At 42.3% G+C, this 13,511-nt stretch overlaps 1 protein-coding gene across 2 annotated transcripts in view; it reads right to left on the reverse strand.

The window, feature by feature from the left end:
* The window catches only part of sbf2 (SET binding factor 2), an 81,279-nt gene that overhangs the window by 18,909 nt on the left and 48,859 nt on the right, over window positions 1-13,511 (reverse strand). For both annotated transcript variants that reach the window (XM_035627956.2, XM_035627955.2), the window contains exons 17-21: window positions 11,531-11,599; window positions 5,313-5,483; window positions 4,524-4,795; window positions 2,250-2,422; window positions 1,902-1,975 (exon numbers count right to left, since the gene is read on the reverse strand). In XM_035627956.2, the coding sequence (XP_035483849.2) occupies window positions 1,902-1,975; window positions 2,250-2,422; window positions 4,524-4,795; window positions 5,313-5,483; window positions 11,531-11,599 (759 nt within the window). The remainder of the gene's footprint in view (window positions 1-1,901; window positions 1,976-2,249; window positions 2,423-4,523; window positions 4,796-5,312; window positions 5,484-11,530; window positions 11,600-13,511) is intronic.

Below are 13,511 nucleotides of genomic sequence, written 5' to 3' on the forward strand. Positions count from 1 at the left end.
CACCTTGCAAGCACTCTAAAAGCATTAAATAGCATTATTTAAAGAAATCACTTGCAACAAAAAAACTAATTCATATTCTGTAGAGACCGATTTACCATTTCAAAATTCTGTTCCATGTACCCAATTGTTGAACAAAGTAATCATCAGTTTACACTTAAAATGTCAACATGTGGATGTCAACTGACATGAAATAATTAACTTAATTAACCTGATCTGTTCTTTATCCAGTGGGGCAGCGTATACAGTTCTTTTAAACTCATGTGTGAAGCAAACAATCAAAACGATGGTTTGATTCAAAACGGCAGATGTGTACTTACTACATTTAATTCACTCACATGAAATATAACATGTGTAAACAAGAGAGTAGAATAAGATCAGTCTTTGCTCTTTTTTCACAAAAAAGTGATTATTAACAACGTCTCGAAGACAAACCCCTTACGACCAACTTCTACGACTGTACAACTAACAACAGTCACTCAGTTGTTCCACTGTCACAAACCAGGACGGACATTAGATCCTTCACAGCATTTCCCATTAAGGTTGTAGACAACCTGAGGGAGTTAAGGCTCTGACCAGGGGAGAATAGGAGCTTTCTTGAATCCGCCCTTGGTTGGACGGCCAGACCAAGAACAGAGTCCCTCTGCACCTCATACTCCACATCTTCTCATCAGTGATGCACCTTCAATGCATTCATTGTTTTTCCTTTACACGTTATTGGTACTCTTACTACTACCTCACCGACCAGTCAGGAATTCAGAGTCAGTGTTGTTTGGACCCTTTTTTTTGTTGCAGTAGTAGTATTTTTTGGCATGCAGCTCGCTGCTAGCAGCCCAGGATGGAAGCTTTGTCCAACACATAAACGTGTAAGATGTTAGCCACTCAGTGCGGCAGCCAGACTGCTCACCGTGGACTCCGGGTTGCTCCCGCGGAAGTACTGGCATGACGTTTGTCTGTGTGTGCAAGGGTGTGCAAGAGGAATAACTGAGAGCTGGCAGACATGTAGCAGCACGGCAGGGTCCAAAAGAGCAACTGGTAAAATGTAAAAGTGCGATGATGACTGGAAAACACCGGATGAGATTTGCAGTCTGCCTACTATCAAGAAAACCAGACTCCACTCAGCATTTGGATATAGCCAAGAGTTGGGAAATGAGTAAAGGCAACAGTGCAGTCGAATATAGTGTTTAGAATTAGTATATAGCTAAGTATTAGATACAATAGATGTTTATCTAGCACTTGCTATCAGAGTATCAAACAACGCTCTTGTTTTAGAAATTCCAATGTTTTTTGCTATAATTGAAAAAAGTGTAAAAAAAACAGCCTTTTCCATTATCAAAGCCCAACACTAAACCTACACTCATTTTCAAGCTGATGACATTAATAATCAACAGTTATAGTTGTTATTTTTGATATCATGGTTGAGATTCACTGAGTGATCAACATGACATAAAGGCTGATTTTTGTAGGGTTGAGTTTTGTTTTAGGCTTTCTAACAATTGGAACAGAATACAGAAGTTGTGATTTGGCTCTCTATAGAAAATATTGGCATTCCAAACTAGGGCTGCAACTTAACGATTATTTTCATAATCGATTCATCTGTTGATTATTTTGTCGATTAAACGATTGGTTGTTTGGTCCATAAAATGTCATAAAATTGTGAAAAATTAAGATTTAGTTTCCCCAAATCCCAAAATGATGTTTTGTTTTTCCACACACCAAAGTTATTTAGTTTTTTTTTAATCGATTATCAAAATAGTTGGTGATTCATTTAGTAATCAATAACTAATCGATTTACTGTTGCAGCTCTATGCCAGATGAAGTTTAGATAAAAAAACAAAAAAACAAGCATCAACAAACATCATTTTTTAAATACTGTAAGTATATCTAAAGTCCCAGCAGCTCACCTTCTGAATGGGAGGTAACCTCCTGCTCTCCCTGTGAACTGCCTCTAGAGCCTCCATCTGCATAGCTACAATGCCTGCGGGTGAGAAGTTGAGGTCAGTGAACATACGAACACACACAAGTGCACACTCAGAGCTTGAACAGAGAAACACATGTACACACACACGCTCTTACAACCACAGTGTGTATTTACAGATTTTAAGGCCGTTTAACATGTCAGGAGTTAATCAGCTCAGAGGCCTCTGTTGCTGTTGTCCTGAGCTGAGAACACACTCATCCAAGGGTTCCTCTGTACACCGTAGAGCTGAGGGAATTAGGACAGCGACAAATGAACACCGTGAGCGCTGTACCTGGGATCATGCTGTGCAGGCTCTTGATGTGCTCCTGGGAAACGCCGCTCTCTGTGCACACCTTGTCGATGAAGCGCGCAATGAACCTCACCACAGAGTTGGCCACGTCGCTGCTCTCCGAGTCCTCAAACCCGCTCTCCGTGTCAAAGCTCTCTGCCACACTGCCAGCAATGCTATAAAACATATATGATGACACAATGAAAATGAGAAAGGTCAAGCCACCGTGTCTAGGAGCAGATTTAATGTGAGATCTGAGAGTTGTGTGTTGACAGAAATGCAGCTGAAGATGCACCGTGATAAAGAAGCAGTGTGAGAGAGAGATTTAAAGCCTGGCATGAACTAAGTCAGGGGTGGGGAGAGTCTGGCCTCCGGGCCCATGAGAGGGTTGGATCTGGCCCGCGAGGCAGCTCATAAATACAAAAAAGCAACTCAGAAAAACAACACAAAAAAAATCCTCATGACAGCAATAATTTTTAGATGTAAAATAGTTGACAAACGTGTTCTTTAGGGGGGATCCATCTGGCTGTAAGACTGTGAGGTCACGGTCAGGTTAACGAAACACGCACATAGCTGTTATGTTTCATCACTGACCAGCATCATGGCGACTGTCAAGAAAAGACGTTTTAGAGGGTTGACGTTAAAGAAGACCCATAGTGCTTAGTTTCCAGGGTCGTGCTCGCAGTGACGAAAAAGGCCAATCTAAAGCATCATTACAGCTGGAAACATGTAGCTGTTGCAAGAACAAATTCGCTTGGATGAAGTTCATTCTCTTCAGCCGATTTTGGGTGCCCAACAAGCAGCTTCAACAAAATCGCATTCTGACATTACGATGCAATGCAGGCAAGATTTGTGGTGGGCGAGCTAACGGCTAAGAAGCTGATAACTGATTCAGATGGAGGGTTTGTGGAGGAGCCATGTTGGTGCTGCAGAGCTGCAAAAACTGGACAAACTAAAAGTGTGAGTGTCAGACCATCTCGTAGAACTGTCCCTGAGCAGATCACTGATATGGCACACGAAAAGAACTTTCCAGTTTTTCAATCTGGCCTGCAAAGAAACCACGGCTATAAAACTACGACCAAACTAACCTTTTTTTGTGTGTTTGGGATCACAACAGATTTTGATACGAAGGAGGATTTTCTGTCTTTGCAAGCCGTGCACTGCACTGCACCACCAAAGGTGTGGACTTGTTCGAGCAACTTGCTCTGTCCAAAACCACCTGTGAGTAGCATCACTACCATCTGACATCAGATGTCTCGCCAAATGGCATTCGAGAGAGATATAAAAATTGAAATGGCCCTTGATGGGAAAAAGGTCTGCCACCCCCCAGAGCGAAGTGTTGATGATCAATCGTTTGGACTCTATAAGCCATGGAGAATGTTTCACAAGAGACAGTGATGCAACATTCCCTCTGGATGTACAAATAGCAAGTGATGAAACCCAAATGTCTTCTGTGAGAAACAAACAAGTCTGGAGCAAAAATGAAAGAAAAAGAGAGGAAATTTCCATACAAACAGATTTCTTGGCTGTGTTTGGGACATTTAATTAGAAAGTTTGAAACAGCATCACGGTGTTCTTGTGGCTGTTTGGTAATATTTGTGAACGTAAGAACAAATGTTTATAATGCAAGTGCTGCACATAACAAGACATTAAACAGTAACACTGCGCTCTTCCGACTATTTGGTATCAAAAGCCAGAGAGAATCACTTTTGGGTCCGTGCCTTTAAATTCTAAGAAAAGACATACAGTACATGGGGGATATTCCCAAATTCATTTCACGCTACAGTCACTGAAGAGCACAGGAAATCACTTTCCCTGCTCTTTTGTTTGGTTTGGGTGGTTACAGTATAGTCCCATTAAAGACACCCTGAGGGTTTTAAACTTCCCAACAGAAGTGAATTAGCCGCACTCTGTTTTGTGCAGTAGCGATGTAAGCCCACAGGATGGATGTGGGCCCGGAAACAGAAGATGAGCTGCGTTCCATTTGGCTAAATAGGAAGGTATCATGTAGACTGTGAGTTATGCCACATCCACCCACATAGTTATCATCACCTTATTAAGAGAGGAACACATGCTCCCAAATCATGAAACCTTACCTCGAGGTTTCCTCCATATAAGACTGATTGTTCTACCTTACAAATCCAGAATAAGCCAAAAATATGTTCTTGTCAAGCCCATGTTTGGTTCTTGGTGGATGGTAAGAACATGTGAAAGATGTTTCACAGCAGTTTATCATATGTACATGCTTCCTCTAACGTGCACTGTCGCTCTCCTGACCTGTTTGTGACGATGCTGTTGCTGCCGCTCTCCCAGTCTGCAACGGGGGCGTTGCGCAGCAGCTTGTTCTTGCTGGTGTCCAAAGGCACCAGCAGGTAAACCATGAGGCTGGCGTAGTGGATGGCCTGGCTGAACACAGTGCTCTCCTCATTCTTCACCAGCTCCTGCTGCTTCTCCTTGCTCAAGCCTGGCCACGAACGCAGCTGCTCTGCCGCCAGGTCCATGGCCGTGTGCTCCTCATCTCTGCCCACTGCAGGCGCAGCGGCTGCATCCTGGAGAGGTCAGAGTACACGGACGGATGTAGAAACAACTCTTTGGCTTGTTTTTATCTCTAGCCACAGTGTTGCGTGCTGACAAACAATTTGACAATTATTCAGTTTTTCATAATTACAGATTATAAACACACTCAAAATAATGAGAAAATATGTACAGAGAAAATATGAAAATTGTTTTCCAGAAATGATCTTGTGTCCACCACAAAAATGATCTTAGGAGCCACAGCAAGATCCCAGTCCCATGGCTAAGAAAGCCACTGCACGCACAGGTCCGAAAATTGTTAAGTATTAATATCACAATTTCCTGACATCTTTAACTGTTTTGTTTTGTCAAAAGCCCAAATACATTCAGTTTAATATCACAAAAGAGAAACAGTGGCAGCAACTACAAAGCTAGCAATAGGGATTCTTGGCATATTTACTTTCTATTAAAAAATTTAACAATTCAAATCTTTCCAGCTGTGGTGTGGGTTTAAAAAAAGGTTAAGGGTTAAAATCAGTATTCCTATCTTACCTTTAGCCTGGCAGTGATGCCCCCTTTCCCCTCTAGGGTGTTCAGATAAAGGGATCGGATCTGGCTCTGGACCTCACTGTAGAAAGTGGCTTCCCAGAACTGCTGGTTGGTCCAGATGGGATGGTCCTGAATGCAGGTGTAGGCAAACTGGTTCACACCGGCCGCCAGTTTCTGTAAGACAAAATGCAGTTCACAGAGTCAACAATGCAGCAACAACATAAAACAGATAAATCTTTGCGCTAGTTCCGATGTGCAAACCAACTCCAGCCGGCGATTATTTCATGTGAAGCGGTTCTGAATTTTTACATCTATAGAAATAAACTTTAACAAACAAGTTTTAGAGGATGTGAACTGAAAATCAGGCCTGTGAAATGCCTGCAAGTAAGACCAAGTGAGGAAAACAAAAACCCAATGTGATTCGGATCTCAGTTTCTCTGATTTATGTTGTCTCCCATAGCAACAGATACAAAGATGTTAAATTGTTAAGACTCAGAAAGCTAGTGATGATATTTCTGTCAACAGTTTCGGTTTTCATGCTGTGACGTTAAAATGAAATCGTGGATTGACTGCACAAACAGTCTGAGCAGACAAACTGAGTAAAATACTTTGTTTTTTACTCAGTCAAACTAAATTTCACTCATTTCAACAATGGAGCTTACGTACACAAAGTCAGACAGTTTGGAAAAATCTGATTTTTCAGATATAAATACTCATATATTTTATTTCTTCCCCAGATGATGATGAATTAACATTTGTGTTTGGTGCTGTATCACCCATTGGATCCTTGTACCACAGCTGCCCCCCTCACTGTTGACAGTCAGAGTTCGTGCAAGTTTATTGCTCACTGGGTATTTACATCGAAAAAATGGGGCCCCTTGAAGAAAAATTTGCCAAAAGTCGGAAACCATGCCGGCCATGGCATTTGAAGTGAAATCAATTATTCCCTGTGGGGTGTGACTTTTTAACAGATAACAGCCCCTAGTGGAGCAACAGAGGACTCCTCTTTCCCTCTGTGTCTGGATGTTTTTTTGGAAACAGAGCTGTTGTTTTTCTTAAGCGTAGACCGATGAGTGAAGTATCATACCACAAATGATATGGGCTAAACCATGAGCACAAAGTGCCAATAAATGACCGGCCACAAACCATCATTCATCAACCATCCATCTCCTTGCAGAGTCCGACGGCCACGTGGAAGGCTCAAGCCTCTTTATTAGATTAGCTTCTGATTTCTTTCCCCCGAGCCTGACACAATTCAGTGGTTTCCATTATCACTTCAGAGGGTTTCCTTGAAGGGTGAGAACTGGAAGGGTTACTGTAATTATAACAGAATCAAAACAGCTCCATTCCCAGTGTGATGGGCCGGGAGCCAAGAGAGAGGAGAGCTGGGAGAACATGGGGGCGAACAGGGAGCTAATGCCCTACATTGTGTCTTGTTTCTGCTTTTTGGTTTTAATAAGTCAGAACTTCGCAATTCTGAATCATTTGTTTTTGACTAGACTGCGATAGCGGGGCCAGTTTTAGAAAAGCAAATGTTACACCACTGGTTGGTCGGGCGAGTGCGGCCAATCCCTATTGGCCATTGCCTTTCCACAATGAACAGTTTCTAATATCGTCATCAGTGGGATGTTTACAGCCATTGCAACGTAACGCAGGCGCCTTTGACACAGTGGTGCTGTGAGCTAAAGAAATCTGAAACTGGTAACATTGTAGTTTTCCCATATAAACACATTGTTGGTCCTATATTACATCTCACACCTAGCCTATAAATCCACCTCGTCTCCTTCCATCTGAATCACTTCACTCAGATCTCACCTGAAATGTAAAAGTACGCGGGGCTCCATGATTATCACAAGGCAACATTAGGATGACATTAATGGGATCTTGGTAAGATAAACGGCCCTCTCTCTGGAAATAAAGATGAGGAAACTAACTTGCTATCATCAGAGCAAACAAGCATACCAAATTAAATTGAGCATGGGAATTTTGGCAGGAGAAAAGCAGGAGGAAATGACGACAACAAATCTGCCGAGGAAGAAACGCTTTGAAGAAAAGGCTACGATGTTCCCGAGTTTGCCACTTCCCACGTTATCAGAGAGCAGACTGCAGGACACATGGCTCTGGACTGAGTGTACAGAGGTCACACTTTAAGGGCGGACAAGAATGAAACATTGTCAAAAATCGTTGAACAAGAAGAACAAAAAGAACAAAAAGAAAGGCAGCCCTTTGGGTAGTAATGCAATACTTTTCAGATTTAGGAGTTTATTACGAGCAGCAGATGTTGTGTGGGTGTCGTATATGGTTATGTAGGGGGGTCTACGTGTGTAACTTGTCTATGTTGTCTTTACACAGCCTGGCCGTACTTTTTTTGACTTGCCAGACATGTGCAGGTCATTTTGACCGAGGTCGACGCTTCCTAATATGATAATACACGGGGCTTACAGAGACATGCACAAGACAGATGGCCACGGAGGAGGACAGGGAAGGAGAAGAGAAAGCAGAGGAAAGGGAGGAGGAAGAGGAAAGTAGCAAGTGAAGATGAAGGGAAGCAGGGAGTACACAACCATCGGACGCATCTGACGTCGTGACTGGTGAGGAGGAGGAATGCAGAGTTGAGCGAGACAGGGTGAAAAACAAGCACCAAAAAAAGGAGGGAGATAGACAGGAGACAATGGTGTGCACAGGTCAGAGGAATGAGGTAATCATGATTTGGGATCTTGTTTTGAACTTTGGGACATGATCCCAAAGTTCAGAGTATGACCGACTGAGGCCTCCATACATCAGCCATACAGTGTCACACATGTCGGCTGTGTGCCTCCAAGAATGAGAGATGGTGCATGCTGTTGCTGAAGGGAGTGTATACGTGCAAGTGGAGACTGAATGAGGACTGCTGTTTATGCTATGTCACCAGCCTTGGGGCAGCAATGTTATTCACATGCGTTCTGAGGGAATTCGTAGCATCCCTTAATTGCAGACAAAGTACTTTGTGGGAATGCATGCGTGACCTGTACGCAATCCATCTCCTCATTTTTGAAATTCTACTCTAACTCTACGGAATCAGTGTATTGAGAGGAGACCTGTAACCACGAAAAAGCCTGTTCTTCAATGTGTTTACAGTATTCAGTCACATAAAACAAACAGAAAAACAAAATCAGACTAATAAACAAACCCCTCATGGTATCCATAGGCCATACCTGTGAAAAGACACGATGTGCAAGTAACATAAATGTTTCAGAACAAAGTAAACATGGACACGCTAAGTCAAGAGCAGGACATTTCTGAGATACACAAGGTTTACATAGTACGTCATTTTAATCACGAGGTGCCGAGCCGTTTGACAGAGTGAGCTGCCAAATCCCCCCCATGAATAAACTATGGCTGAAAGAATGCTAACAATCGAGTGTTCTTGTTGTGCAAGTCATCCAGCATTGCATTTGGTTTTCAAATGATTTATTTTTTTACCTGTGTCCGATCTGTGTTACCCGGACAGAGGCATTTACTCCAGTGACACATTCAAATGTCAGAAGTACCATGTGCGATTGCAAAAGGGTGGAATAACAACAGATCCAAATGTCAACGACACCTGTTGTCTCCTGATAAACCCACTCCTCGCTAGATAACGAATGCCAGAGGAAGTGCCCCAACAAAATGTAAAACCTCACCTCTAACTAAGGGCCACTGTACGAAGGTTGGGCAGGGTTATGAAAGGCCAAATGACTCGGCCAGAAGATATTTTGCAAATCACCTCTGATTTCCGTCTATATGAAATGTTTTCAAATATCTATCAAATACTGTTCCATAAACACCTTAGGTTGAGGAAAAACATCCAAGAAGGGTCGAGGCGACGGGGAAACCAAAAACACGGGAAGGCTAAACATCTGAACATATAATGTGGCTCAACAGCATAACATGCTCAGTGTCAACATATGGCGAGTAACAAAGCCAAACACCGTCTGTCTCTATCCAGTAGAATCTGGGAGCAGATGGTTGCGGCACGAGGGGAACTTCCCAAATTCCTCGACCTGGAGACTTAAGGGCCATGGGGACGGCGACACTGTACGCATGAACACAGTGTGAGCCTGCCAAAGTCTGGCCAACAAAACCAAACAGCGTCTGACTTCTGAACTTGAACTAGCAGTCTATTACTGTGCAGTGGCTAAATAGAGGATGACATTTTTTTTTTCTCCACCCAATGTTTGTAATGCAGCAGAAGTCAACACCGCAGAGAAACAAAAGCAGATATCGCTTATGAATAATTTCTCATGAAAAATGAGCAGTAATAACGCAATTGATTGAAAAGTCATGGAAATGTGCACAAGAAATTCAAACGAGCCATTCTTGCTTATGAGACTGTCAACATGCAGTCACTGTGAGGTGGATCAGGGCAAGAAATACTCTTCTGAGCAGGTCAATGATATGATTAACTGCACAAACATCTTGCTCACTTTCATTAATGATACTTAAAAAGTAGCAGAGTAGCAAAGTAAAGTCTTGCTTACACAATGATGGAATGGAACTGTACCATATATACTTAACGACTACAGCACCAAACCACGTTCAAAGTTGGGCCGTCATGCAGAAATATTGAGATATAAGTCTAATGACAAATGTCCTATATCAGGTCTGTTATGTGAGATTACTTTTAACTAAGGGTCTCTCATTTGAGCGGTGTTCTATCATTGAGGTCAAGGAACAAATACGGCATTCGAATGATCTAAACAATATTTCCTGAATCATTACTGGCAGCAAATTCAACATTGTCCTACTGATTTCTTTGTGTTCTGTGATACAAATGGCCGTGCTCACATTCAGTGACTTTCGTGGTCTTTTCTGGTCAGGCTGGTTGAGCATTTATGAAGTATTTATTGAAGAACAGAACTGTTTCCATGCTAGCATACTCATTAAGGTATAAACATGGCATGATACATGTTGTGGATGGTTGGGGAAAGCTGAGATGGGACATATTGGAAATTTTTAATGCTGGTAAAAGCAACTGTCTGCTATGTTAATACATTATGTAATGTATGCTGCAGTTATGGAAGATATTGCTCTTCACAAAAAAAGGGCATCATGTTAACAAACTTCTAAAGCAACATTTTATATTATTCAAATTAAAAAGAAAGTAGATTTTGTGATGGATCCGTTGTGCGATGTTTGGGATCATGGACGCTTCTCAATCCACACCCATGATGACGGACAGTTGCTGGTATGCTCCATTACCAAGCTTTGTTTTTCTCACATTTCCACTGCACGATCTTTGCACCACTAGACCCGAGATTTCAAATAATGTTGGCAGGTTCCCACCTGACCTCACTTCACTTTTCACCCTTTGGGTGAGGCAGAGCTCAAGCTTGACACTAGCTCTGTAGGTTACAGAGAAAAATCTGTTGCATTCTCAAAATATTCTTTCTTCCCAGGAGTTCAGTGCCAGACAAGAAATCATTCACAATGTTCCGACTGAAAAAGCAGTCCATTGTGTAACGACTGTGACTTATGATGAATGGATATTCTTATGAAAGATTAATTATTTTGTAGTCGTATATACTTGTGTTTCAAGTTATAACAAGAATAAAGTGAGGTAAGAAAACACGGACATAACGGATTCATTGTCAGAGCTGGTAGCCAACACATACAGCGTATCTAAGACAGCTACATCAGACTGGGGCATGTGAACTGGATGAGTCATGTGGTGGCGGAGAGCGGGCCATATCCCAGTCCAGCCCATCAGGGTATAGCAATGGTGGTACCCAACGAAAAGGCACTGCGGAAAGTTGTGTCTGTCCCCATAGCAACGAGCAAGCAGCGGGGACACAGTCGTGGTAAACACGGCAGCCACCCTGTATTGATAGTGTGTGGTTTGGAAACAAAATGCCACGGCTGGTCCGTTAAATGACCCTGTTTAGGTTTTCACATGCGGCTCCGTGAGTGTAGATGCTCCGGAATCTGCAAAGGTCATCGGTTGAGAAATCCGTCCTCCCTCTGACTGCAACCTTCTTACAATACAATGTCAACTTATATGCAAACAAAATGTTGGATTATATATTTCATTTTTAACATGAACACATCAGTTTTTCAAGAATCACTTTTGTTTTTTTATTAATAAGACTTGGGACCACGAAAAGCAATGGGCATTTTATAGTCAGAAAGTTACATATTATGCACACACGCACACGCACATATATATAAAAACATAGACATACACTAATATTCCATCTCCTTACCCTGTAAAAGGCTGTTGACAGGGGCAGCAGTGCAGCAGCCATTGTGTACTCCTCTGAGCTGGAGCAGTCCTGTGGGCCAAACACAGAGGAGAAGTGAGAACGGGGCAGAACACAGCAGGACACATGTTACACAGCGCTGTGAACACCTTTTAAATAGAGCCCCGACAGAAGCAGCACTGGTTTCCAACAGAGAGGTCAGAGAGGTCAGAGAGGTCAGAGAGGTCACACACACACACACACACACACACACACACACACACACACACACACACACACACACACACACACACACACACACACACACACACACACACACACACACACACACACACACACACACACACACACACACACACACACACACACACACACACTGAAGACATGTTCTATTAGATTTGACTTGACTTACAGAAGAATCATCACATCTATACTACATCAATACTGAATCTATTCTGAAGGGAAGTCATAAGACACAACTGTACATGACTCATAAGCTGCTGTAGCTACGCGGAGAGGTGATCTGGGTAGGACACTGGTGGGCGAAAGGATCTCCAGCAAGCACAACTTCCTGTTATATAAAGACACTGTGTCTCATTAAATGTGCGGGCGATGCCCAAGAAAAAGATCCGCAACAACCACTCAACTCTGCTCGAATATTCGGACATATGCTTCCAATAGCCTTATATAACCCCGGCCTGACACAATTGTCAGAGCATTCCATTCGTCACTGTATTTTTTTGCATTCCTCATTCAAGAAAAATCAGAGAACGTAGAAAAAACTATCCTCAATTTGGCCACAAAATGTTGCATTATCAAACAGAGACGATTAGCCAGAAGACGTTCTTAAATCAAATCAGGGCATAGTTGAAGATATTCCCTCTGTGACATTCATACACTACCAAGCCAAAGTGTCTTTGGGTTTTGAATAGTTTCAGGTCAAAGAGGCGGAGCTTAGTGGGGCCCTCCAGAGAATGGTATTAAGGTGAATAGTACATTAAGAGGCTTAGAGTAGGGCACTTAGGGGCCCAAACTAAACTTTTCCTACAGAGATCACAGGGAACGATTTGAACAGGAGAATAAGAGAAAAAGGACGAGTTGGACTTACAAGTACTTAATTCGCAGGAAATTGGTACTTATCTCTGGTGAGCTTTTCAGGGATTTATTTTTTTAACTCTGCAAATTAGAGGGGCCCAAGGAAACTTAATTTAAGACTGTACCAACAACAGCACCGATTCTGACGTGGTGCCGCACGTCAGTGGGACCTCATGGCCAGAACATTTGCATATCAGAATTATTTCTTTCTGGGTTAATTTTTTCTCTCTTAATGTGATGTGAATTATCATATTATCACTGTCTAATTGTAGTGGGAGAGATAGAGAAAAAAGAGGGGGGAGAAAATGTAAAACACAAGTTCCACAGCCACACATGAAAGCCCGGCCCCCCGTCATCCAAGCAACATAGTTTCAGTTTTATTTTTCTTGTCGCTTGTGTTTTTCTTTGCAGTTATTTGGGTAAAATGTTCCAGCTTGGAGCGGCACCAGAGCATTGTTTACCCGCGAACTTAACAATGCCGCAGGTCACAGGAGTTCATGAACCACAGTCAAAATAGAACAACAAGTGAAAATTCACATGCAGAAAAAAGGGTATATCAAACAAAATCTGTATTCCACCCATGTAAAGAGTGAATATTCAGTCTGGTTGTGGGTACAGAAACTTATAACGACAGACATTTTCAGCTGCATGTTTCAGATGAAGAGAAGGTCACGAGCTTTGTTCAACACGTCATATTTAATATAAAGCGACATTATCAGGCTTACTTAAGCCTCACTTATTATCCACCTTAATCTCCTGTAAAATAAGAAACGAAATCTAAAACCGGTCTGAGATTAGACTGAATGAAAAGTGAAAGAAGTAGAGCAAAGCAGTTTGTAGCCCATCAGCATCACATGAGGAGCTTGAAAAAGGTATTGGTACTGTGATC

This window comes from Scophthalmus maximus, chromosome 4, assembly GCF_022379125.1.
Source record: "Scophthalmus maximus strain ysfricsl-2021 chromosome 4, ASM2237912v1, whole genome shotgun sequence".
Lineage (NCBI taxonomy): Eukaryota > Metazoa > Chordata > Actinopteri > Pleuronectiformes > Scophthalmidae > Scophthalmus > Scophthalmus maximus.